Source organism: Carassius auratus, unplaced genomic scaffold (genome assembly GCF_003368295.1).
Source record: "Carassius auratus strain Wakin unplaced genomic scaffold, ASM336829v1 scaf_tig00216558, whole genome shotgun sequence".
Lineage (NCBI taxonomy): Eukaryota > Metazoa > Chordata > Actinopteri > Cypriniformes > Cyprinidae > Carassius > Carassius auratus.
The window spans coordinates 227950-253783 of record NW_020528631.1 but is presented as its reverse complement, the minus strand read 5'-3'; the positions used below and the strand labels follow the sequence as shown (position 1 = coordinate 253783).

The following is a 25834-nucleotide window of genomic DNA, read 5'->3' as shown; positions in this document are numbered from 1 at the left end:
GATATGGGCCGCTACGTTTTAAAGTGGAGTCAGCCAGGACATCCTCATGCCCTTGTATGCGGTGCAGACTTTTTATCGCCACCGAAGTACTTGCATACAGAGCTGTAATTAACACGGGAAAATAAAACTATTTCTTGAGCGAGCTCTAATGGATGTGGGTGTACACCACTAGGACTGAATCTGCCCGGAGACAGGTCCTCATTGGCTGTGGCCACGCCCCCAGACATGGACACGGGGCCAAGAGTTCCCTTTTCTGTTATGAGCACTAGGCTAATTAAGATTTGACATAAAAGTGTCAATAAAATATGTAGCCTCTTAACATGGGATGGGTTTGATTTCACAGGGACACATGCCCTTGTGTGAGAACGAGTAAAATGAAACACACTGAATGGTCAACAAACGTCATTTATACTTTTAAATAAGCAGATATAGAGATAAGTTCAATCCTGTATAGTTAGCAACCTCCTCGGGGAAAGCCAATAGGTATTAAAAGGTCTTTTCAATACTCGTACATTTGGGAGGCCTAACAACTAATTCAGTGGCTTTGATCGTAATCATCAGCATTCAGCCAGGCCCAGATTAATGGCCCTGTCGCTTGTCCGTCATCACTCAGCTCCGCCCGCCAGCTGTCATAAATTACCGCTCATAAATAAGATGGAACAATCAGGCAAACTCTATCAATTTAGTCCTGATCAGCCCACGCCTCTCAGGCCTGACAGTCAAATGCTAATGTTGTTTTGCTCCAAAGGCTAGGCTGTCAACTAAGAAAGGTCTCGTAAGGCGATGGCGATGTGATGAATATAGTGAGTTAGATAATGCCTGTATGTGATCAGAGTAGAGCAGAACGTTAAACAAAACAGCAACAGATAATCATGCTAATTAATATATTCCTCGAGGACAAGTTTATATGGCAAATTTAATCATGTTTATTTGCATGATTATGCTAAAATATTATGTATCGTAAGAATAAAGTAGGCTTGAGGGATGGTTTTATATTTAGGATGCATCATGCAATAGACTGACTTGCAGCAGTGTTTCTAGTGTTAACTAAAACTATTAAAAATAGTTTTTGTCAATTAAAATAGATCTGAAATAAAATAAATTACATAAATATTAAATGAAAAATGTAAAAATCTTAAATGAAAATGCTGTCTTGGCAACTAAATGGAAATAAAGCAGGTTTAAGATACTAAAAAAGTACTAAAATAAACTATATATATAAAAAATAATAATAAAAAGCTAAACAGAACTAGTTAAAAAAAATTAAAATGTCAAATACACCTAATAAAATGACTAAAACTCTAATTGAAAATATCAAGCTAAAAGCCTTATTAAAATCCTAATAAATACTATAATATAATATAAATCATACAATGTAGTATTTATAATAATGTATAAATAACACTGACTTAAAGCACCAACCTAGCAACCATTCAGAACACTTTAGCAAATGTTTGTCAACCCTTTGTCAACTATCCACAAGCTTACATACAAGAGTCTGTATAAAAAGTCTGTTCATTCTTTGTGTAATATAATAATTTAGGTATAAAAATCAAATCAAATTCACCAATGACAGTTGATTCTGAAATAAGGAGTGTAAAATACATCTGAATGAAAGAAGAGACAGCGGTGTGACCTGGTATTCGTAGGATGTGTAGGGCAGGAGTTTGTCATCATGGCAGGAGGTTGAGGAGTTGCGGTAGACCAGTGTTGTTACAGATCGGCTTTCCTTATCTAAAGCGTGTTTTCGGTATAGCTCGTAGTGCAAAAGTTTCCCATTTGGCTCAGCAGGAGGAGACCAGGACAGCAGAAAGACTGTCTGTATGCCCTTAGGGTTAGTTTGCAGCTCCAGCAGCGGGGCAGGTTGTCCAGCAGGAGGCGACTCAAGGGTCTGTATAGAAGACCAGTCACCAGCAGCGCAGCCTAACAGGGTGCAGGCCTCCACTCTTACCTCATACCTACAAATAAATATCAAATAAATAATATTTAAAAACAAAGAATAACAATAGGTAAAAAAAAAAATATTGATATGGCATATATGTAAATCAATAATACATTACGGCAACTATATAAATAATAATAAAACACTTTTCCGCCTCAAAATATCAATGTACAATGCTTTTTTTTTTTACCCCATTTTTATCAATTGCATTTTTTTCTTCTTTTATTGGATTTTGAATATTTACGAATATAAACAATGTTTGTGCTTAACCTAGTAAAACGCGCTGTTGTTTATCAATAGTATACACAACGGACAGTTTCCTCCTTCAGAAGGTCACCAGCAATGGAATGAAGGAGGAAAGGGAGAGAAGAGAGGAGAGCAGGAGAATAAAGGCAAGGTCGTCTGAAAGAGGCAATGAGTGGCGAGTTGATAATGTTGATGAACCGTTATCATCACCCCACTTATCTAGATTTTCACTTCAACATACGTACACAGCTCCAGACTTTAGTCATCCCTCATCTGAGCCTCCTCCATCTGACCGTCTTTGTCCATGCCAAGGATGGAAACATTAGAAAAGGCTCAAGGTTGACTCCCTCGCCCTCTAAGACTCTCTCTCTCCTTTTCTTCCTTCTCTCATTTGGTTTTATCAATGTATCTGTCTTTAGCGCAGCAGCAGAAAAAGTCTAACCAGCTAATTGAGATAAAGATTTGCAGCTAGATGTATTTAACATGTATTAATTAAAAACAATGGCTACTTACAATTGTATTTAAAGATGCTTTAAGTAATCTGTTAGTTGTTTATTTATCTATCTTCAGCCACGAATGCTAGGGTTTGCCTTACAATATACCATGCATGCCTGAATTCCCTTCCCCCGAGTAAACAGTGTTATTGCTGCTTGTTTGTATTTTACCTGGAGTAGGGCTTTAATGCAGTAAGGGAGAAACTTTGGCTCTGAAACGCACTGTGGTGTGAAGCGAAAATGAAGTGTTTCACATCGGGCTCAGCTGGGTCCCGTTTGTAAAGCGAGTAGTTGATGATGACCCCGTTAGGTCGTGCAGGGGGGTCCCACTGCACCATAATGCTGAATGGCCCCAGAGCCTGCAGTCTGGGGGGAGCCACACCAGAGGGCGCCGAAGGCTGCGTCCTGGCCACAGTTGGCAGACTGGTAGTGGCTCCTTGACTGTTATTGGCAGTGATGGTGTAGCTGTATGTGATGCTTGGAAGTAAGGTGAAGTCATGGTAACGGGTGTCCATGCCAGTGTAAATGAGGCTCCCATTTCGACAGAGCTCGTATCCTATGATTACTCCATTGGGCTGGGTGGGCTCTCTCCATGTGACCTCAACCGATTCAGGGCCCGTGACTTTTAGAGATGGAGCGGGCATCCCTGTGGGTGGTGCTTCTCTTGTCAGTACTGAAGTAGGCGAACTGGTAGTGCAACCGCCATTGGTGCAAGCCATCAAGATTAGGATGTAGGAAACATGTGGCTGTAGATCCAAAACCTGTGCACTTAACCTTTTCCCTCGGTAGACCTCCTCATCTTCAATTTTGAGAATATACACCACAATCTCACCATTCTGGATGGATGGAACAGACCATGACACATTAAGTGAATAGGAAGTGACATTAGACACCCTAGGTGGCTCTACGTTGTCAGGGGGGGCTTCTAAAGTCCTGATCTGCGTAGGCTCACTGGTAACACACCCAGCAACGGTGCAGGCAATAACTGCGTAACTATAGAGAGTGTATGCAGTTAAATCCACATCAGTGTAGTTGAACACACTTGAGTCGAAGCTGAAATGGAAACCAACGTTGTCCCTCTGAATCCTGTAGGTCAGAAGAACACCATTGGGCTCCAAAGGAGGCGACCAAGCTATGAAGACTTCATTAGGCTTGCCCTCAACATGACTGACAGCCGGAGGAGCCAATCCTCTAGGAGGAGCTTGTTTGGTTTGAACTGTGAGCCACGGGCTATTAGTATATCCTGCCGCATTTGATACGCGCACTCGAAACTTGTACCTGCTCCAGGGCAGAAGGCCAGACATATTATAGGAGAAGCTGTTAGCCTGGGTGTCATTCTGGATGAACACAATCTTGGCTCTCATTGAGTCATCTTCATCATTCCGTACCCTACCGTCCTCTAGACTTACAGCCAGAACCTGGTACTGCAGGATCCTGCCGTTGGGGTGGGCAGGTGGAGACCAGCAGAGCTCCAGGCTGCGGGATTGGACCTGCTGTACCGTAGGAGCCGGTTGAGAGGACGGGGCGGCCTCCTCGGTGGTTATGCGTTGAGGTGCAGTCCTTGTACAGCCCGCTTCGGTGCAAGCTTCGAGAACGAGCGTGTACACAGTGTAGGGTTCCAGACGGCGGAACAGGAACTGACGTGCAAGCCCACTGAACTCCAAGTTTTCCTCATTGAAGATATTGTACATCTGTGGAAATAAATATGTTACATGATGGCAGATTTTGGAGAGTGATATTGCAATGTTACCATCATTGAGAGGAGCATACTTTGATGACTCCATTTGGAGAGGCCGGTTCAGCCCAGTGTAGTAGCAGCGCTCGGCCATGTTCTCTCTTCTCCACGCTGAAGTTAGCCAGGCCACTTGGAGAGGCTTCAAGGGTCTGAACAGTGGTCCAAGGACTAGACACCTGACCTGCTCCGTTAACAGCTTCTACACGCACATTATATGTGGTGTATGGCTCCAACCCAAACACATGAGCCTGAAAAATGTTACCCTACAACACAAAAGACACAAATATAGTTAGCATATGTTATATACAGTGAGTATAGAAAAGCATCAACCTCCTTTAATATAATCAAATTTTGTTGCTTTGCAGCCTGAAATGAAGAAGATGGACAGTTTTCGTTTTATCCAGCTGTATTTACTCAGAGCAACTTATAACATACAAGTCAAAGACCAACATGTCAGGAAAAAAAAAAAAAACCAACACTGGATCACTGAGTTGGAAAAAGGATCAACCCTCTCCTAAAAATGACTTGTAAAGTGAAAGTGACATTCAGCCAAGTATGGTAACTCTCATACTCAGAAGTTGTGCTCTGCTTTTAACCCATCCAAAGTGAACACACACCGTGAACACACACACAGAACAGTGGGCAGCCATTTATGCTGCAGCAGCCGGGGTGCAGTTGGGGGTTCAGTGCCTTGCTCAAGGGCACCTAAGTAGTGGTATTGAAGGTGGAGTGTACATGCACTCCCCCCATCTACAATTCCTGCCTGCCCAAGACTCGAACTCACAACCCTTTGATAGCGAATCCTACTCTCTAACCACTAGGCCACGACTTCCCCAAAACTCAAATCAGGTGTAGCTAATGACCTTCTCAATGGCACACAAAGCTATTTGACTTTCAACTGTGATCATTTTGATTAGCTCAGCCTGAAAAGAGCTTTCCTGGAGCATTTAAATCCATGGCAGTGCAAATGAAGCAAACAATCAACTATGGGTGGCAAGGCACTGTCAAAATGGTTGGCAGGGCTCTGTGGACAAGCACAACTTTATCCCAGTGATTATTTTCTATACCCACAGTACATAGCCATATTAGCATTATTATTGATCAAATTAAGTAATAAACAAAAAATAAACTTAATTATAGAATCTTTTTAATGCATTATTATCTACATAATACATCAAGTAATGTATATATCAATAAATGCATTTTATACATTTTTCATGAATGCAGTACTCATGAATAGATCAAGATACAAAGGTGGACAAAACAAAACAAAATCTTTTAAAATCACTATAAAAAGCCTAATCTGAAATGATACTTAAACAAAGGAATGCAACACTGTCAGCAGCATCCATGGCAAATTTTAGCTTTTTAAATAGATGTTTGCTTTTTAAACAGCAGAATTATTCATTCCTTGAAAATAAAATTTCTTTTGACCAGAAAAAAACAGCACATAATTTTCACCATCAGAAATAAAACTACAGACCCATCTCTACTATCCCCATGCAGATATTTACAATCCAGTCCATTACATCGCTGGGAGGCATCGAAGCATTTAAAACACTACCTTTTTATGTGGTTGAAAAATTGAGAACATTTGGACTATAAACCAGCAAACATATGCACACTGTCAATAGAGACAGCTGCTTCATTTCACTTTATTTCAGTACAGAGACCTATATCCTGCCCCTAGATGGCAATGCTATCAAACACTTTCCTAAACACAGGCACCCAGACATTAACAAGCGGGCGCTCCCTCATCCAGGATACTCAAGGCAGCCATTAAAAAGCAACTAAGAGAATTTATTTTTGTTATAGATTTCCAAATAAATGTTTATGGCACAGATTCCTAAAATGAAAAGTGTTTAAGTTTTGATTAAGAGAATTGGTTATGCTGCCTTTTGGGATCCACCATACATCAAATTCTCAACATTACAGAATTATCTTATTTCTTTCATTTCTTAGTCAGGTATGATATAAAACACACTTTAAATTCAAAATAATACAACTTGCTGTAATTGAGGCAGAAAGAGGCCTCACTGTTTTAAACATTAAAGAGGTTTCAGAGTCAGAAGCATATTTAGCGTTAGCTCAGGGAATCAGTCATTTGTAAAGGGGAAAGAAGTCTTTTAAAGCCCCTTTTCTTTCCTCTTTTCCTCTTTCAAATGAGCACAGGTCTCCCTTGTCTCATGAGCTGCGCACATATGTGTTATTTCCTGTGACAGCGCTGGGGGCTGCTTGGGCCAGGGGATGATTTTAATTAAGAATAACCATGTGGATTTGTCACAACAATTATGCTGATTAGATGAAAGTGAAGATCCCTGACCCTTCAAAGGTGTGGTACTGCTTCATTTGCATACAGCAGACATACTGTCCCGGCCTGCCACTGCTGACTTCAGCCTGAGCTGGATTTTATTAGTATCACGCTAAACAGCTTCAGGGTCCTGGAAATGCCTCATCAAAAAACATCAAATGGAGCCTTTGGTCGTGTTTTAAGTAACCCACACTCAAACTCTGTCAGAAATGTATGAGAATTTTTGGCAGATAAAATGATGCACTGATGCATTTGGTTGTAAGCATTCATCTCTGAATATCCCTGAATGTCTAACATTTATTTTTTCATACACACAAAGATGACTGAATAAAATGCAAATTCTTCTCTACACTGACATTTTATAACCAACTAAAGGAAAGAAATTCATGGTGCACATTCCCTGTGCTATTAACAGACTGTTCATCCAGTAATTAAAATTCTGTCTTCTGTGGAACACAAAAGGAGGTATTTTAAAGAATGTTTCAAATTTTGTCCACACATTGAAAGTCAATGGGATCCAAATAACAATAAACTCCACTGACTTTCATTGAATGAACAAATGTAATTTCAATCTTTTGTGTTATGCAGAACAAAAGGAAGTCATACAAGAAGTTGTGAGTAAATTATGACAACATTTTCAGTTTTGGTGAACTATCCCTTTAATACTAAAACCGCCCCATTGCTCTCATTCCTTCCAGCACCTTAGTTTAACTGTTGAGAAAGTCTACAGACTTCAGCGCATTTCAAAGAATTTTTCCATTTGTTCTGCCATACTAACAACTGACAACCAGTTCCTGAGATGCCTTGACACTATTGATTATTTGTGGTTTAGATGTAAAGTCCTGTTCAAGCCAAACCTCAATCAGATGGAGGGCTCTTGAATCACAGAGCTGTTCTGGTGTCTGATGAAGGAAACCCCTCATGTGCAAACGCACACATACAGAAACAGATGAAAGTACCGTTTACCTCCTCTGAATGTGGCTGAGTGTGTATGACAATCAGGACTGTGAATGATGGAAGCTGTTTTCAGAAAATAAAAGCACACACAGTCAAGTATGCCACTAACTTAAGCTCTCCAAATAAGAAATTAGATTTAACAGGCTCTCTCAGAGTGTTTGCTTAGTACTACAATTTGAAAGCAGATTCTAGACAATGTAATGGCAGACTAAAGCTTTTTCAGTATACCGTTTGGTTAACTGTCCATTCAATATCTTCTATATTACAGAATAAAATAAATAATTCATTATTTAAAAATAAAACATATTATAAAAATAAAAAAAATTATATTATTTAAATATTTTGTATATATTATATCAAAAGTTTAAGTGACACCTATTGACATTTTTTAATCTTTCTGCTACACAAATAAAATACTCAGAAGTGTGTCAACAGCCTGGTCTGAAACTATGAATGCGATTAAAGTTCGTGAAAGCTCAGAGGAATCCACCAATCAGAACCCACAGACAGTCGGATAGCTCCCCTATGTGTGTCCTTTCAGCAAATGAGTACAGGTTCAACCAGGGCCCAAACGAGCTGCTCGCGGTTCTGCTCGGATCATTCTGCTCCACTTCAACAGTGTGTATACAGAGAGTCTACACAAAGACATGGTCCAATGCGCCATCATCATGTTTATGCACTCTTCAATGTGTTCTTAATGATAAACTAACAGATTGTAAACATGCTGCCGAAGTTTCAACCCCTTCTTTTTTTCTGTGCATTTTTTAAACAATGTCCTTCATGTTAGAGTGGTAATAGGCAGCAGAAGGACATCATTAGAGCCATGGTTAAACTGTAATTTACACCATTAGGAAGGCAGGAGCAATTTTTATTGCCTAGTAAATTTCAGCTCTGAAATATTTGGACCATATGGCTCAATTTGTGTAATAACCTTAATTTCGTGCACCCTTCAGGTCCGCCTGCATCTCCGCTTGCCACTCCGACAGAGTCAGGCTTCTGTGCGCAAAAGGCAAAGCGTCTATAGAGCGGCGGTGGAGATTAATAAGGTGTCACGTCCTGTTTGGGTGAAGGCATTGGAACAGCAGCCAGATGGTATCTCTGCAAATGACTGTCAGGGGTCCTGATCTAATCAATAGGATGTATTAATACATATCCCATCGCTGGGGTTCTCCTGGGGATGCTGAGCAACATCTGGAAAGATCAGGAGGGGGTTAGAGAGAGAGAGTAAGAGAGGCAGAGAGAGTGGTGGAAGCTACGAACAGAAAGCAGAGGAAAAAGGCGATAGCTTTAGGGGGAAGAGAAAGTGTGAAAGCAGAAAAAAAAAAAAAAAAAAAGGAAGGAAGAGAGCAAGGGATGGAACAGGTCTGGTGCTGGCTGTGACTGGGCCTGCCTAATCTCTCATGTAGGCTTGATAAGTGTTCGGTAATGAGGGGCGTCTGCACACATGGTGAGGGAGGAAGCTTTTGGCGGCTCAGACCGCCTGTGCTCCGTAGCCTCATTCAGTCCCGCCACCATGATGTCCAAATTAATCACATGCACTGGCACGAGGTACGGCACACGGCACAGCCAGGGATCAATAGCAGCCCCACCCACCCACCAAAAAAACAAAACAAAGGGGATGGCCATGCTTAGACCACAAAAGACCACAAGCTCTACTCTCTGCTAAAGCGCTACTCAGAAGCATCACACCATCTGCTCCACGATCTGACTCGCCTCCACATACTATGTGTCTAAGCAATGGTTTCTAAATCAAAATCAAATACGAAACATCTAGCACAAACTCTTTGGATTGATTTGTTAACTACAGCATGTTTACCTGACAGGATTTAACAATATGTATAACGACCCATATGTTTTTGCGTTTGCATTTGGTTTTAAGACATATTTTTGAAAAGTACTGTTTATATATATATATATATTAGTGCTGTCAATCGATTAAAAAAAATTAACTAATTAATCGCAATTAAAAGACTGAAACTTTTTGGATATGTAAATGTAAAATGTAAATAATTAATGTAAACTCAAGACAAAGAAACTATTTAAATTCAAAATATGATTGTTTATTGGAATTTTTGTTTAACTTGTAACACAGATTTTCTCATGTAAACAACATACCTGCAATAAACCATCAATATCCTCCAAATTAACTGTTGGCTTGAAAGCCATATTTATTACAGAAATAAAAGCACAGGCATGTAAGTACCATTTGAATTTCAAAACAATCAATGCCAATAAAAAACAAAAATGATTTCTGTTATGTTGAATTCTAAGTGGACTGCAAAAAAAATCCAAAGTATAGTCATTGCCAGTGCTTTAAGTGGGCCAGTACACACTGGTACTCAGTACCGCCACTTCCAAATATAGCTCTTGAGCGTACTGCCACCTCTCCGTGCGCCCAGAACGTGCTTGTAGCGTACCAGTACGCTCATCTGGACATCTGTTTTAATAGAGGTTTTAATCTTTTACCTGCCCTGCCGATTTTCAGAGCGCCCTTCACAATGCAAGCTTCCTAATTCATCCCACCCAGAGCAGAAACTACATTACCCATTCACCCTTAAGTTATACAAGTGAATAGCGCATGTGTCGCTTTTCCCACTGTTAAGTGTCAACAACTCAACGTGGCCGGAGAAGGTGTGTGAAACTCGTTGTGAGTTATACTAAAGCAAAATCTTGAGTATTTATTGTCTGATAAACATTAAAAACTGTCTGCGGAGGCTGAGTCGTCCTGCAGCCCCCCGCTGGCTGTTCATTGGCTGCAGCATCTTTTTTCTAAGTTCTAAAAAAATACCGTAGACGGCAAGGCACAAATTTAGATATTCATTTATCTAATTAATCTATAGCCTATGCACAAAGACAATATGATCTTTTTGTCCCCTTTTTGATTTAAAGCTTGATGAAGAGACAGAGCGCAAATTGCTGCAGCTGAGGAGGACAGTGATGCACGCGCACAGGAGTGAAGTTCGCGGCACTGTGTACAAAAAATACTCCGCTACACAATTATTTCCTTATTTTCGTTTAAGCTTATTAACGTTAGCGTTACAGAAAGGTCTGATTTACGCACTGTTACAGTCATTGTTGTTTTTTTTTTTTTTTAAACAATGACATTTGAGTTCATGATTTTAATGTTGCTGTTTCTTGTGGCAGATTGAAGAGTAATCCGGCAGAGTTTTATACTGAAATTTTCCGTCTAAAAGTCCTTCCTTGGTCTTATCCATATTTCTTTGCACGTTGAACACACATGGAAATAAACTGGAACCTGGAACTGGAAATAAACCACAACTGGAAATAAAAAAAAACTGCAACCGCGTTAATTGCGTTATTTTTTTTTAACGCGTTAAATATTTCAAATTAATCGAATGCGTTAACGCGCTAATTTTGACAGCACTAATATATATATATATTAGGGCTGGGCAAGTTGTAACCATCTTTTCAGAATCGAGGGGGACAGAAATATATATACATATATATAAATGTGTGTGTTTGTGTCTGTAAACATTACAATATAATATAAAACATTACAATATAACATTTCTGTGATCTATACAGCCTACCAGCCAACAGTTTGTGAACAGTAAGATTTTTAATGTTTTTAAAGAAGTCTCTTCTACTCATCAAGCCTGCATTTATTTGATCCAAGGTACAACAAAAGCAGTAATATTGTGAAATATTTTTTAATAATTCAAATAACTTTTCTATTTGAATATATGGTCAAATTTAATTTATTCCTGGGATCAAATTACCAGCATCATTCATTACTCCAGTCTTCAGTGTCACATCCTTCAGAAATCATTCTGATAATGCTGATTTGCTGATTATCAATATTGGAAACATATAAGTAAACATTTTCAGTATTTTTTCGATGAAAAGAAGGATCCAAAGATTAGCCTTTATGTGAAATAAAAAGCTTTTGTAACATCATACACCATATTCAAAAGCTTACAGTCAGTATTTTTTTTTTTCTTTTTGAAAATAAATTACCGGTATAGAAATACTTATTTAGCAAGGATTCTTTAAATTGATCAGAAGTGATGATAAATACATCATTTTACAAAAGATTATTATTTGAGACAAAATTTGTTTTATTTTGTATAAAAAAACCTGAAAAAAATCTACTCAGCTGTTTTCAACATTATCATGTTTTTGTTTGTTTTTTTTGCAGCAAGTTTCTGAAGGATTGTGTGACTGGAGTAATGATTTTACTGTTTTGCTGTACTTTGTGATCAAATAAATGAAGCTTGGTGAACAGAAGAGACTTCTTAAAAAAAAAAACATTAACATGCTTCTGTTCAAAAACTTTTGACTTTAGGCAACTTTAATTTTTCTTTAATTTCTAGCTTTTAACTGGCTTAGAAATCTATAACTGCTGGACAATAACAAATAATATTGATTTGTTTATATAGTACAAACACTTTTTTTATCACATAATAAGGCAGAATATTTTCTATACTGTAATAAATGATATGTCAATCAGCACTGCATTGTTCATATACTTTATCACCTGCTGAAGATGAGTAGTAAAACCACATAATGTTGCAAGCATATATTAATGTCTTTGTGTTTCCAAAAGTGTCTGTTTTTCTGTGAAAACAACCTCTATGTGAACACATTTGACCAAAAAAGTGCGGGGGATGGATTTCCGTGATATTAAAAGTGGGGGGCAATCTACGCCCCTGATTATCTTTTTATATATATATAATATAATAAATATTAATATATATATATATATATATATATATATATATATATATATATATATATATATATATATATATATATATATATATATATATAATACATATTAATCTATTAGTTATTTAGTTCATAGCTTCATAAAATGTAATATAATAACTAAAAATAAATTGATATAATATTCTTACTATAATACATTGCTTGTTGAGGATTTTTGTCAGATTTATAAGTGCATGTACTAGCAGCAATGACAAGTATTTTTTTCTCTGCATAATCCTTCATTCTCAGACATGAAAACAACTTTACTCCACCAGAGAACATTAACCTGTAGCCACTCAACAGTTGGCAACAGCTGAATCAATATGATGCCCCACTGCAGGCCAAATATTGACATGGCAGCGGACAGCTGATATAGCACAAAGTCAGTGTCCAAAAAAAGATTTTGCAGGATCGATGGATTATAAATGTAGCCGTGAGAAATAGAAATTGCACTAATGCCCACATGGCAGCTGTTATGCGATTGGGCAGTGTTTTCAGCAGATGACCATGGAAAAACACAGAGCAGTATGGGTGAATGAACCTTTATATTGTAAACTCCTTAATTTACATTACAAACAATTAGCCTGGTTCTATCTTCTAAAAATCCAAAACTGAATATACTAGTGCGATTTCTCAAGCAGCTTCAATAAGTAACGAAACATAATATTTATTCCCAAAATGCATTCTTATAAAATTTACATTATACATTAAATACTTTATAAAAATAAATGTTTTAATCATAAGTTCTATAAAAATGAAAAAAAAAAAAATTGCTAAATGATAAATTTGCATCAGCCATTAGATGGCAAGGGTCATAACTCAAGAGGCCTGAGGACACGTGGAAAATTAATTACAAGCTGATTAACTGCTATCTGACGTCACACTTCACCACTGAAGCCGACCTCTGGAGGTCAAGAAAACCTGAAAGGACTGCCAAGAGAATAGAAGTGGAACTGTAAATTACTCTGGGAGAAAAGAGGGGTGCTGATAAAAGGCCTATCCTGGACGACGTTCATTAATTGCTATCAAAATAATTAATTTGTCTATTAAGCAGGCATCTATCTGGTGCTCTGTGGGAGAAGCTGAACCCCTCAGTGGGTCCTGGATTCTTTCCCCTATGGTGTTGTTGCTATCAGGGGGCAAGCTGGCTCTGTTCACACTTGTTTTAAACAGGAGCTCAAGCTGAAGCCTTTAATTTGGCCATGATGCAGTCGGGAGCATCTGCGAGGAAAGCAGCACATTATTTTTCCTCGGTGTCAAACATGAATAACAGCGGCTACTTTTATAGGTGAAGACATCAGCGGATGAGGAATCTGTTTAAACATGCGAGCAATGGGCTGATTGCTGATTAATGATCTCAGACAGATGCTGATTCTGGAGACTGGAAATTTCAGGAGCTGAAGCTGAACATAGAACTAAAAGCAGTTGCAGACAAAAACACAACAAAGGTTTAACGCATACTCAAAGTAGGCTCAAAATAACTCTAAATTATAAATCTAACCATACTTAACTTTAAAATGAACTATAATTTCAGTTCAAGATTGCAGGATTTTCCTTGCATTTTGTCAAGCATTTGAAATGTTTATGAATTTACTGTTCAAAGGTTTAGTCTGTAATATCTTTTTTTTTATTATTTTAAGCTTACATTACACTTATCAAAACTGCATTTACATGATCAAAACTATACTATAACAGCAATATTGTAAAGCATTATTGCAATTTAAGATAAATGTAATCTATTTTAATATCTTTAAAAAAGTTTTTTTGTCATCCTAGAATGACAAAGCAGTAATTTAAATAAAAAAAAAAAAACTTTGAAACAATAGTCTATACAATTTATTCATTAAATATTGTATGTTAATATTTGTTCTGTGTAATATATTGTTTTGTGTTTCATTATTAATACACTTTACTGAAGAGTGTACAATAGGTAGATGTGACAAAATGACTACAGCTTTTAATGTGTTTAATATCTCTTTGTGTTCTTTGATGTTATTTCTGTTGTTTCTTTAATTCTGGTTTCTGTCTAATAATGGGGAAAAAAGTGTTGCCTTTTTATTAATTTGATAGATTGGTGTAAAATCTTTTTTTGAGGGTGCTATTTCATGGAACATTACTCAATCGTCTTGCTTCTTTGCAGATTCATTTATAACTTCTCACAGAATGTATCAAATTGATGGGAGAAATGATTGTTACCAGAACTGTAAGAGCAGTAACAGTTGTGGAGTTGAACGTAGGATCATTGGGTAGTTTCTGGTACACCACTCTGTACTTGGAGATCACTCCGTTGGGGATGCTAGGCTGGGTCCAGGTCAGCAGAAGAGAGTAGGCACTGGCAGGACGGGCCGAGGGTGCGTCCATTCCCTGCGGTTCTGCCTCTAGAGTTCGGACGGAGGACCAGGAACTGGAGGCAGAGCCTTTAGAGTTGTCTGCGGTGACTTTGTATTCATATTCACTGAACGGTAGAAGGGAATCTGAGGCATCGATGAATTCTAGGGGACCTTCTGCCCAGATGAACACCAGCAACTCCTCCTGAGTTCCAGTTGGCCGTCTGGAAGAGACAGAATTATGATAACATGAAAAAACTGAAATCCTTCATATAATGAAAGACAGGAAAAACATGACAAAAGACACAAAGTATCTTCTTTAAAGACCTTTCAAATGTCGTTGCAGTTAAAAATGAGGCCGCAAAACAAACAAGGGGGGGGGGGGGGTGCAGAGGAAGGATGCAGAGATGAGGAAGAGCACACAGAGAAGCATGAGGAGCAGGGGAAGAACACTGGGCTTTGCTCAAGCTTCGTTAATTCCTCCACATTAGAGGCCTGGCTTCCATGCTGCTGAAGAAAATGACATTCACTCCTCTAATGTGGCCCCTGCCGGCCCCACTCGCACCGTAACTGCCTAATCTCACCCACTGCATTAAAATAAAGCCAAACAGAGTCTGGCAGGGGAGAGGAACGTCTCACACCATGGCGCTAAACTACAGCACACAGCTGCAATCAGCTGTCTTTTCCACACACAAACAGACACTGCATCTGGAACACTTGTTGTCTTTTTTTCATCCACTTTTTTACCATTGGTTAAAAAATTTAGGTAAAGTTATTTATCTTCTTTATATATATATATATATATATATATATATATATATATATATATATATATATATATATATATATATATATTATATATATATATATATATATTAAGACTTCCCACTATGAATTTTTCAAATTAAATGGCAAATGTTTGCTGCTGTTCCTTTTAACAGACATCCACTTCATATCTAAAATGAGAATCAGGACTTCTTCACTTACACAATGCTTTAAAATACTTAAAAATACAAACTTTCAGCCACTCTTTCATAACTCCAGGCACGTGCACAGGTGGGGCTCAACCTGTGCAGAGCACATGCCCCCTTTCCCCTTACACTCTGAAGTGAACCTTTTTTGTGGTGTTTTTTTTCTTCTTTTTTTTATGCCTCTCAATACATCAATGCTATTAATCACCCTTTATGTCCGTCTGTTTTTAAAATATTTAGCTAATGAAACATCAAATACAGCTTCTGACTAAAATCTTGTTGGACCCGCTCAGACTGTCAGTAAAACCTCGTAACTCCACCCCCTCTGTCTTGATTGAATTAACTGAAGCTCCCGTGCCCGGCACAGCAGCTGAACGAAGTCTTGCAATGGTAAATATCTTCTTGTTTGAATAATGTGGCGAGTGGGGCGGGGCCGAGAGGCGTGGGAACGAGGGGTGGGGCGCAGGTGTAGCTCATCTCCAATCACTACACCTGGCCTCACTCCTCGTTCCCACGCCTCTCGGCCCCGCCCCACTCACCACAAATAAGTACAGTGTTTTATTTACATAATAAACACTATGTCTTTAAAGGCTCACATCTGAGGTATTTGAGGTCTGAGACAGGTGGGACTGGAGAGAGAGGGCTAGCATTTGCCATAGTCATAGCCAATAGCCTAACAGTTACACTAGAATAGCCGGTGCATAAAGACAGCAGCCTAGCAATTCATCTTTAATTAAATGAGATTTTGGCCTAACGGATTTTCCAACTGGAAAAACGGAGCACCCATACAGCTACAACAAGCTTTGTAACATGGTGATTAAAATGTGTTTTAATGACGAATTAAATGCTCATTGTTATTAATAGGAAATAAATCTAAAGCTTTTGAGACTATTATTTTATTATTTTAATTATATATATTATTTCATTTAATTTGTCATTAAGATGTGACCATTTAAAAAAAAAAAAAAAAAAAAGGTTTGTGCATGGCCCTGTATAACACTAGGATTCATTGGACAGAAATGTAGGGCAGCTGGTGTTACACACAGCCAGGAAGAGTTTTCCAACATTTTAAAATGAAATATCTATCCTATCTATCCTATACTTCCTTCCATATGAGGTCAAAAATCCAGAGACATTTTAGTTGATTAGTTCCAATTCAATCTATTTGCATATCAATAAATCAAACTCTTTTATTTAAAAAAAATCAACAAGAATTTGATTTATCATGATATGACCCATTTCAGAAGTCCAGCATCTTGAGGCTGTAACAATATAAGGAGTTATAACCTCATAAATGCTTTTATTGTCTCACCAGCATCTGCAGCAACTGAATGCATGCAATATGAACATAATGTATTCATAGGAACTGATTTACAATAATTCTGTACAGCAGCCAAGGACTATCCCAGGTGGGATTCTCCTGTGTAATATAAGTTAAACGCGTGGAGGACAAACATCCCTGAGGAGGGGACACTCACTTCACAATCTCAGATAACCTCCAGTGAGCTGAATACATACACAATAGCACATTAAACCGATTACATTTAGCGCAGTGCTGATCACCGGTATTAAGATGAGCAGATAAAATAATACACCAAGTCCTTTAAGCCACGAGTGAATTCTCTGCCCCCTGAATGTGATGTATTTGCCAGAGTTTATCCCGCTTCCAAATCAGGGCTAAGATGAAATCCAGTCATGCGTTTGTCAGAATGTACCGGCATCTGTGACTATGCTAATGGTATTTTCCTAAGATTTATGCAGGCTTAGGCTGATCTGACCGTGCATATGAATGACACTGGTCAACAAGCCACATCGCCCTTGACTAAAATCTTACCCTGTTGCTAACACACACACAATCATACTTGCATAGAAGCTGTGAACACTGTTTTTGCTGCCATCCAAGAGTGAAAACATTGGGAAGACATCTCATTATATGGTCTAATCCGATCATTGTCTGGAATCTGAATGGTTTAAATTGGCCTTCACAATGTGCAGCAATAAAGGTTCAAACACGGCTGGCTGTGTTGTTTGTGAACATAAGGGCAATGATGGCAGCGTAATGATAGAGTTAGCTACTCCCTGGCGCATCACTCTCCGTTCTCCTTGAAGAATTCTCCTGTAACAGCAGAGTAAAGCATTCTGATGTGATCGTGCCATGTCAGTCTTAGCTTTATTTCCTCTGTGCGGGGTGCAAGCATCATGACATTCTGTTTCATATTGCTCTCAAACTGTTCTGAATGTGCCTGGAATATTCAAAGTCAGCAGGGCAATGTCATCTTCCATTCAGAGCTGCCGATCAGCTTCTCTCTCTCCCTCTTGTTTGCGCTCAGATACCTCAGTCACTGATATCCACATAAGCACTCCACACTCCATTCAGCATTTTCCTGCTGTCAGTTAGACAGGAAGTAGAGAGGAAATGTTGAAAAGTGTAACCAGCAGTGATTGGCCTGTTCACCTCAAGGTCACAGCATAATTACCGTTTCTGTTCGACTACGTTTCTGGCTTTCCTTTCAAACATTCCCTGACATAGACTCACATGCACATACACATTTATCCCCATGCAAGCTCTGCTCTGACATTAGTCTGACAGCATCTCTGTATGGAAGTGCATTTGCAGAGATTGAGAGAGAAGTGTTAATAAATAGTATTGGGTTTCATGTCCACAGAGCCAAAATGCGTCTTTAAATGTCCCTATGCTGATGGAACCAACTTTATTCAAGTACCGACAACTAGATGTCATGCTAATATAGCATACTTTGAATATTCTATTCTTATTCTGATGATTCTTGATTTCCATCAAATTTTTAATGATTAGTCTGTTTTTCCCCCTCATTGACATTTCTGTAGCTCAAAAAGTACAGCATGGTACTAGCGCCAAAGTTATGGGATCAATTGCCAGACAATGTGTGAATGGAAATGCTGAATTATCAGTGAACATTTCTGTGCCAAATGTCTCTTTCCAAATGTCTTGTACAAAGCTTTCGAACCTAGTGGTTCATGATGGAACTGCAGGGGACTTAAAAAAGATTGTGACAGAAACAGCAATGCTAAAGAAAATTCTAATAATATATATGTAACCTCTGTGTTATGTCTTCTGCCTAATATACTCTCTCGGACACCGTCAGGTTTGTGGTAACAGCAGGTTTATTCCACATCTGCATTTATGACAAAGGAAAACAGTGTTGAGTAGTCATCTCATGTGGATAAACAGCGCATGATCTCAAGGGAAATCCTCCATTACTTTTTGGATTACCCATATGTACTACTCTTAAAGCTCTTCACAAAATTAAAATACAGTTTGACATATTGATATCCCTCTTAATCTTGCAAGGAGGAAAACAACAAAATGTAATTACACAGATTTCCTACAGTTACCTTTACATTTTATGTTAACAGTCACTTATGTGTAAACAATCATGTAACTTCGTTACAATTCAACATACTGGAGGCAGACAAACAGCATAAAATACCTCAATCATATGTTCAAACATTACAACACTTTCTATCAACATATGGTCACATACCTGCATTTATGACAAAGGAAAACAGTGTTGAGTAGTCATCTCATGTGGATAAACAGCGCATGATCTTTTTGGAAAGACGGCATCATTTTAAAGTTAGCTTGCTATACTTGAGCTTTTAAAGTGAGTTAACACTGTTTAGTCCACGGACATTCATAGACCCGTTACCTCAAGGGAAATCCTCCATTACTTTGAGGATTACCCATAATCCTTCGTCATTACTAGCGTTCGCTGCAGGTACACTTTGTGACAGTAGGTGGCACCATACTCACATTTAGTAGGATTTAACCTGAACCTTTTTAACTATGTTACATACACCCCCCTTAAATCCTGCTAAATTGGGTACAAAACAACAACAAAAAAACAAAATATAAAATATTAGATACCAACAGTTGTGTTGCATTAGGAGCAAATGTGTTTCAAGTCAGTTAGAAACTCTCCACCTGGGAGAAAGTCAGAAAGGGGGTAGCTAAGCCCCATACCAACAAAGACACAAAAGATGCCGTGTACACCTCTCATATTGTAAACATTGCTCCTTAGCAGATTATTGTCAACTACTTCAGATAAACTAGTGTGAACACTCTTAAGAAATATACATACACAACAAGCAATCTATCCAGAAAGCATGTTCCTCACAAAAGAAAACAAAGAATCAACTGTTGAAGCTGAGTCATCTACAACCTGTTCATTCATTTCACAAATGAGTCTAGCTGGGGGCTTAACAAGTCTACCTGCCCTAGTGCAGAGTGGAGGTGGCTGTTTGCAAACTACGTGGTCCTGTGCTGATGCACCTGGCTGTGCGTCACTAGCATGGTCAGGGGAGGGGACACAATGAGCTCTTTCCACTGAGGACGGGGAGGGTTCTACCTCGGACACCACACATTCTACAGAGGGTCTAGGGGAAAGTGGTTGCGGAGCAGATATTGATGGAACAGATGTTTGTAAAATCCCACTCACAGCATGTGGGACTATATTCACTTCAGTCTCTGGGAGAGAGGCACTCACAGCTACAACAGGTGAGCAATTGGAATGGCTGACTGTAGCATCCTCATTATTAGTCTCATCCATTTGCAGTAACCACTCAAGTGTCTTTGTCTCACTGTCCTGCACGTCAACAGGAACCACAGGGACACTTTGTGCACTACCATTATCTGATGAGCAGCTTGACTCCAAAATGTCGTGACCTCCTGCTGGGAGGAAATTCACCGGGAGTAGGAAGTTTCTGTGAACAACTTTTTCTCTGGATGTGACTGGGTCACTGATACGGTACACGTTGATTCCAGGTTTCACAGACTTAACTTCAAAAACTGTGGATTCCCACTTGTCTGCTATTTTCCTCCTCCCTTTCTCACCACGATTTGCAAGCAAGACTCTGTCACCAACAGTGAGGGGAGACCCTTTTGCTTTGCGGTTGTAGTTCTTTGCCTGTCGAGCCTGCTCCGTCCGACTGTTTTCACAGGCAATGCGTGCAGCTTCAGACAGGTCACGTTTCAAGTTAGAGACAAATTCACGATGGCTAACGACAGCATCGCTAAGGAGGGTGTGCTGGAACAAAACATCAACAGGTAGACGTGGAATCCTCCCAAACATTAGAAAGAAGGGCGCAAAACCTGTCGTCTCATGCTCCGTGCAATTATAGCAGAATGTCAGCATCTGAAGCATCTGTGGCCACCTGGCTTTGGAATGGGCAGGCAGGGACCTTATCATGTTCCCAAGAGTCCTGTTGTATCGCTCGACAACTCCATTCCCCATAGGATGGTACGGTGTGGTATGTGATTTCTGGATACCAGCCATCTCCAGGAGCTCTTTAATGAGTCGGCTCTCAAAATTGGCTCCCTGGTCCGAATGAATGCGCTTTGGGAAGCCATATATGCAAAAGAAGTCATTCCACAGACGACGGGCCACCTGCTTCGCTGACTGATTCTTGCAGGGGAATGCATGTGACAGCTTCGAAAAGTGATCCGTAACAACCAGAACATCTACACACTTCTTGTCCGACTGCTCAGCAGTCCAAAAGTCGATACACACAAGCTCCATCGGCTCAGAGGTGCAAATGCTTTCAAGAGGAGCACGGTCATTGGGCTCTGGGGTCTTCCCAACCACACAGCGAAAGCAGTTCCTCACATGGCTGATGATGTCATGTTCCATCCCTGTCCAAAAGAACCTCTGCCTGGCGAGAGAGAGTGTGCGAGCCTGTCCCTGATGACCAGCTGAATCGTGGAGGCCAGAAAGAACCTGAGCCTTGAGGGAGTCTGGAACAACAAACTGGTGGATCGCCATGTTCATTTGCCTGTCTTTCTTTACTTTGTACAACATACCGTTTTTGATGGAGAGCTTGGCCCAGTGTCTCAACATTTTCATCACCCCACGAGACTCACTGGCACGTTCACGTCTAGTGGGCCTCCTGTGACGCTGGATGTAATAGAGAACTCTGCCCAAGACATCATCCTGTTCTTGGAGATTAACCAGTTCACTCCTTGGTAGGGAGGCATTCTGATCGATACTGACAAGCTGAGGAATAACTGGTCCCGTGCCTCTCACTCGGCTAACACCTCCGGAGTCATGCGCTTCTAGCACAGCTGAAACTTCCTGCAGGGAGAGGGACCCCTGAGGAGGCAGCGGGGTGACAACAGCATCATCTTTGGACTGATCAACAACTAACTGGCAGTTAGCAGCAGTATATCTAAATGCATCTTGTACTGTATCATCCATCATTCCACCCACTTGGTTCAGCAATGAGGCATAAGGTTCACTTACAAGACGATGGCCTATGCATGACTGTACAAATGGCTCCCTGCTTAGTGCGTCTGCAACCACATTCTTGGGGCCAGGCACATAGCGCAGATCAAAACTGTATGCTGCGAGTTTTGAGACCCATCTCTGTTCACATGCATCCAACCTAGGCTTAGTTAAGATGTATGTTAACGGATTATTATCCGTCCAGACTGTGAAACGTCGTCCTTTCAGCCAGTGGCTAAACTTGTCGCAGACCGCCCATTTAAGAGCGAGAAACTCCAGCCGATGTGCTGGATAGTTCAGCTGGGAGTGCGATAGAGTCTTGCTGGCGAACGCCACTGGTCTGGCAACAGCACCATCGGGAGGCAACTGTGAGAGGACGGCTCCCAGGCCATCAAAGGAGGCATCAACAGCGAGGATGAATGGTGCATTAAAATCTGGATGGGCCAAGGTGACACTATGCACAAGCTCATGTTTCAAAGTTTTGAATGCTTCCCTGCACTCAACAGTCCAGTCAGCTGGAGACAGTCTAACATTGCCCTTCTTGAATTTTGGTTTATGGGCTCTACCTCTTTTGTGTGGTGTAGCAGGCTCAGCAACAAGGCTGAACAGTGGCTTAGCCTTAGCAGAACATCCCTCGATGAAATGGTGGTAGTAGAGAACCATTCCCAAGAAAGATCTGATTTTCTTAGCACTTGGTGTCTCCATATCAGATTCCATCAGATCTGTTTCCTGCACATCATTTATAGCTTGCACTTTACTCGGGTCTGTCTTAACACCATCTCCACATATGATGTGTCCCAAGAACTTAACAGACCGGCGAAGGAAGTAGCACTTCTTAGGTGAGAGCTTCAAGTTGTTGGCAGCAAGACGTGAGAAAACCATCTGCAGACGCTCAAGTGCAATATGTTCAGATGGCGCATAGACCATAAGGTCATCTAGATAACATAGCAGACTTGTAAAGTTCTCATCACCAAAGATGGACATCATCATTCGCATAAAGGTAGCAGGACTGTTAGTCAGGCCCTGGGGCATCCTATTATATTCATGGAGGCCAAATGGGGAGGAAAATGCTGTGTATTTTTTGTCGTCTTCATGCATTCTGATGTTATAGAATCCTGACGTGAGGTCCATTGTTGAAAAGAACACATTGCCACCAAGTGCAGCGAGAGCATCTGTCTGATGAGGCAAAGGATGTGCATCTTTCACTGTTCTTGCATTCAACCACCTGAAGTCATTACAGATGCGAAGATCACCACTTGGCTTGACAACCAGGACGAGAGGAGATGAATACTCGCTCTGAGATTTACGGATTATCCCCAATTCCTCCATTTCATTTAGAGCAGTCCGAAGCTTATCATAATGGCATGGTGGAACCCGCCTATATGGAAGTCTGAAGGGCTTGTCATCCACTAGGCGGATTCTGTGTACAAAATCTGTTGCCTCACCACAGTCCATTTTGTGCCTCGAAAATATGGACTCATACTGCTCAATGATCTGCAGCAGTTTATCCTTCCACTCAGAGGAGACTTCACAAGAAGAGAGGTTCAAATCCTCCAAGCCCATGTCAGTCAAAGTTTGTGATATTTCATTCTCTGACCTAGGTGAAGGTGATGAGCTCTGTGTGAACTGTGCACTGGATTGGATGCGATCTGGCTCAGGAAATTCCTGCACAGAAAGACAGGATGACACATCTGCAACTTTTGCATTCTTTTTAAGGGTGAGTGGCTTTTCAGTAGGATTGACTATTTTGACTGGAACCCAGCCATCTCCCCATAATGAGGTGACAACTCTCCCCACCAGAATTTGAGCAGGCCTGGCTTTGGACTGAGTGGGTTCGATGATGACTGTACTTCCCACAGCAGAAACATCAGATTCACGGAGTTTAGCCCACACCAAATGTTCAGACATCGGTTGTAGTGCGACACATCTCTTGAGCCTTGCCGTGCCAACTTTAAGCGGCATTGCACCACATCTGTCTGAGGAAGACAACAGAGATATCAATTGTGTAAAGTTATTAGCATGGGCACTACTTACTGGGGACGTGATCATTTGGCTCCCAACAGTGTCTTTCATCTGTGAAATGAGCCACTTGATGGCGTTACTGCCAAGGATCATGTCATCGGTTTGGCCTGGCACAACTAGAACAGGAATTATCACTTTATAGCCATAAACTGATGCAGTGAGGTCATACATGGCGGAAGGTGTGACCAGGTGACCCCCACAACCAACAATAACAAAGTCCTCAGCAGTTTTCTCTCCAATGTTAGGAATAGACTGTGAAAGTTTTTTGTTGGCTGTTTCACTTAGAGTGCACGCCATAGAGCCACTATCCACAAGTGCTCTAAGAACATGACCACTATCAGTAGACACCTCTGTGTAGAATAGGCTGTCAGTTTTTGAGAGTCTTTGCAGGCCTTGCACAATCAGTGTTTTTTCAGGTGGCACTATGCTGCTATAGGTGAGACACAATCTTTCATAATCATTAATGTCTGTCAAATCCAAGGTGGGAGGCTCATTCAATTGATCTGCGCTGTCCTCCCCTGTGCGCAGATCATTCAGTTTCCCTGCTGAAAATGTTGAGGAGGACGTCTACCCTCCGGGCAGTTGCGTCTTGAATGGCCAGGTAAGTGACACAGGAAACACAGTCTGTTCTCCTGACAGTGTGTGAGGGCAGAGTGTGAGCTGTCATTACATATGGAACATGGCACGTCTCTTAAGCCCTCAATCTGTGGAAGTCTCCTGTTAGTGTAGGGCTTTTTATTGGCTTGAGCATAACCTTGTCCCTGAAGCAACACTTTCTCTAACATTCCAATCAACCTCTCTAGAGTGGAGGTGTCTTGACTTATAGCAGGTTTCTGTTCTGGGATGTCTGAAACTAATGGAGTGTTAGGGCTTACCTCGACTTTATTCATGCTGATTTGTCTACTCCTTTCAGTAGAAGACCTGAGTCCCTTCTCTAGGTGGTATTCATCTAGCACTTCCTGAACCTCACGGGCTGACCACTTATCAATCGTCTTTGATCTAAAGGTAAGAGCTAAATCTCTACTGGGGCAGTGTCTGATGAACATACGTGTGACTTCAACACTAGGGTTGTCAAACGTTTTACCCTGCTCTCTAAGGCAGCTAGCAGCATCATCAGCAGCTCTGTTCAGTCTAAGCCAGTACTCATAAGGGTCCTCTTGGTCATTTGGCAAGGTAGAATAAAAGTCAGCTAGGGGCATTGAGGAGAAATGGCTTGAGCCAAAATGTTTGCGCAGGAGCCCGTAGATGGCCTGTGGGTTATTATGGACATCAATTTCACCATTTCTTATCCCAAATCTCACAACATCCTTTGCTCTGCCTCTCAGGTGGACAATGATTTCCTCAGCTTGATTTTCCAGCTGAACATTGCTTTTTCTTATGTAATTCTTCATTAACTCCTCCCATTCATCGACAGCCAGTGCATCTGAACTCTCTCCTCGGAAAACGGGTGGGTCTTTGACTTCTCTCCGAGTGATCAACTGGACTTGAGATAGATCTAGCGTGTTAATGGGGGGAGGTGCTTTTGTATTGTACGTTTCCTCAGGACTTGCATGCACAGTAGCTGTAGGGCTAGATGTGTTGAGGTGTGACATAATGCTATCAGCTAGCTGCTTCCCTATCTGCTGCACAATGGTGCTCATTTGGTCAACCAGTCTCACATCATCAGAGGGAGGTTCAGGAACTGATGTACTAGTGCACTGTGGTGATTGTAAATCAATCATAGGCTGATTTTCAGGTGCCACTATATCCCTATGTCTAAAAGGACTGTGGACAGAATCCTCACCAAAATATGTCCTATGCCCCCCTAGACTGTCACCCAGTGAGAATGGAACAGGTGTGCT

General features: G+C 40.4%; 1 protein-coding gene across 1 annotated transcript in view; it reads right to left on the bottom strand.

The window, feature by feature from the left end:
- ush2a (Usher syndrome 2A (autosomal recessive, mild)) overlaps positions 1 to 25834 on the bottom strand; it is a 202054-nt gene that overhangs the window by 6373 nt on the left and 169847 nt on the right. Inside the window, exons 61-64 of the mRNA XM_026263516.1 lie at positions 14610 to 14964; positions 4453 to 4680; positions 2854 to 4373; positions 1637 to 1958 (exon numbers count right to left, since the gene is read on the bottom strand). Of these exons, the coding sequence (XP_026119301.1) occupies positions 1637 to 1958; positions 2854 to 4373; positions 4453 to 4680; positions 14610 to 14964 (2425 nt within the window). The remainder of the gene's footprint in view (positions 1 to 1636; positions 1959 to 2853; positions 4374 to 4452; positions 4681 to 14609; positions 14965 to 25834) is intronic.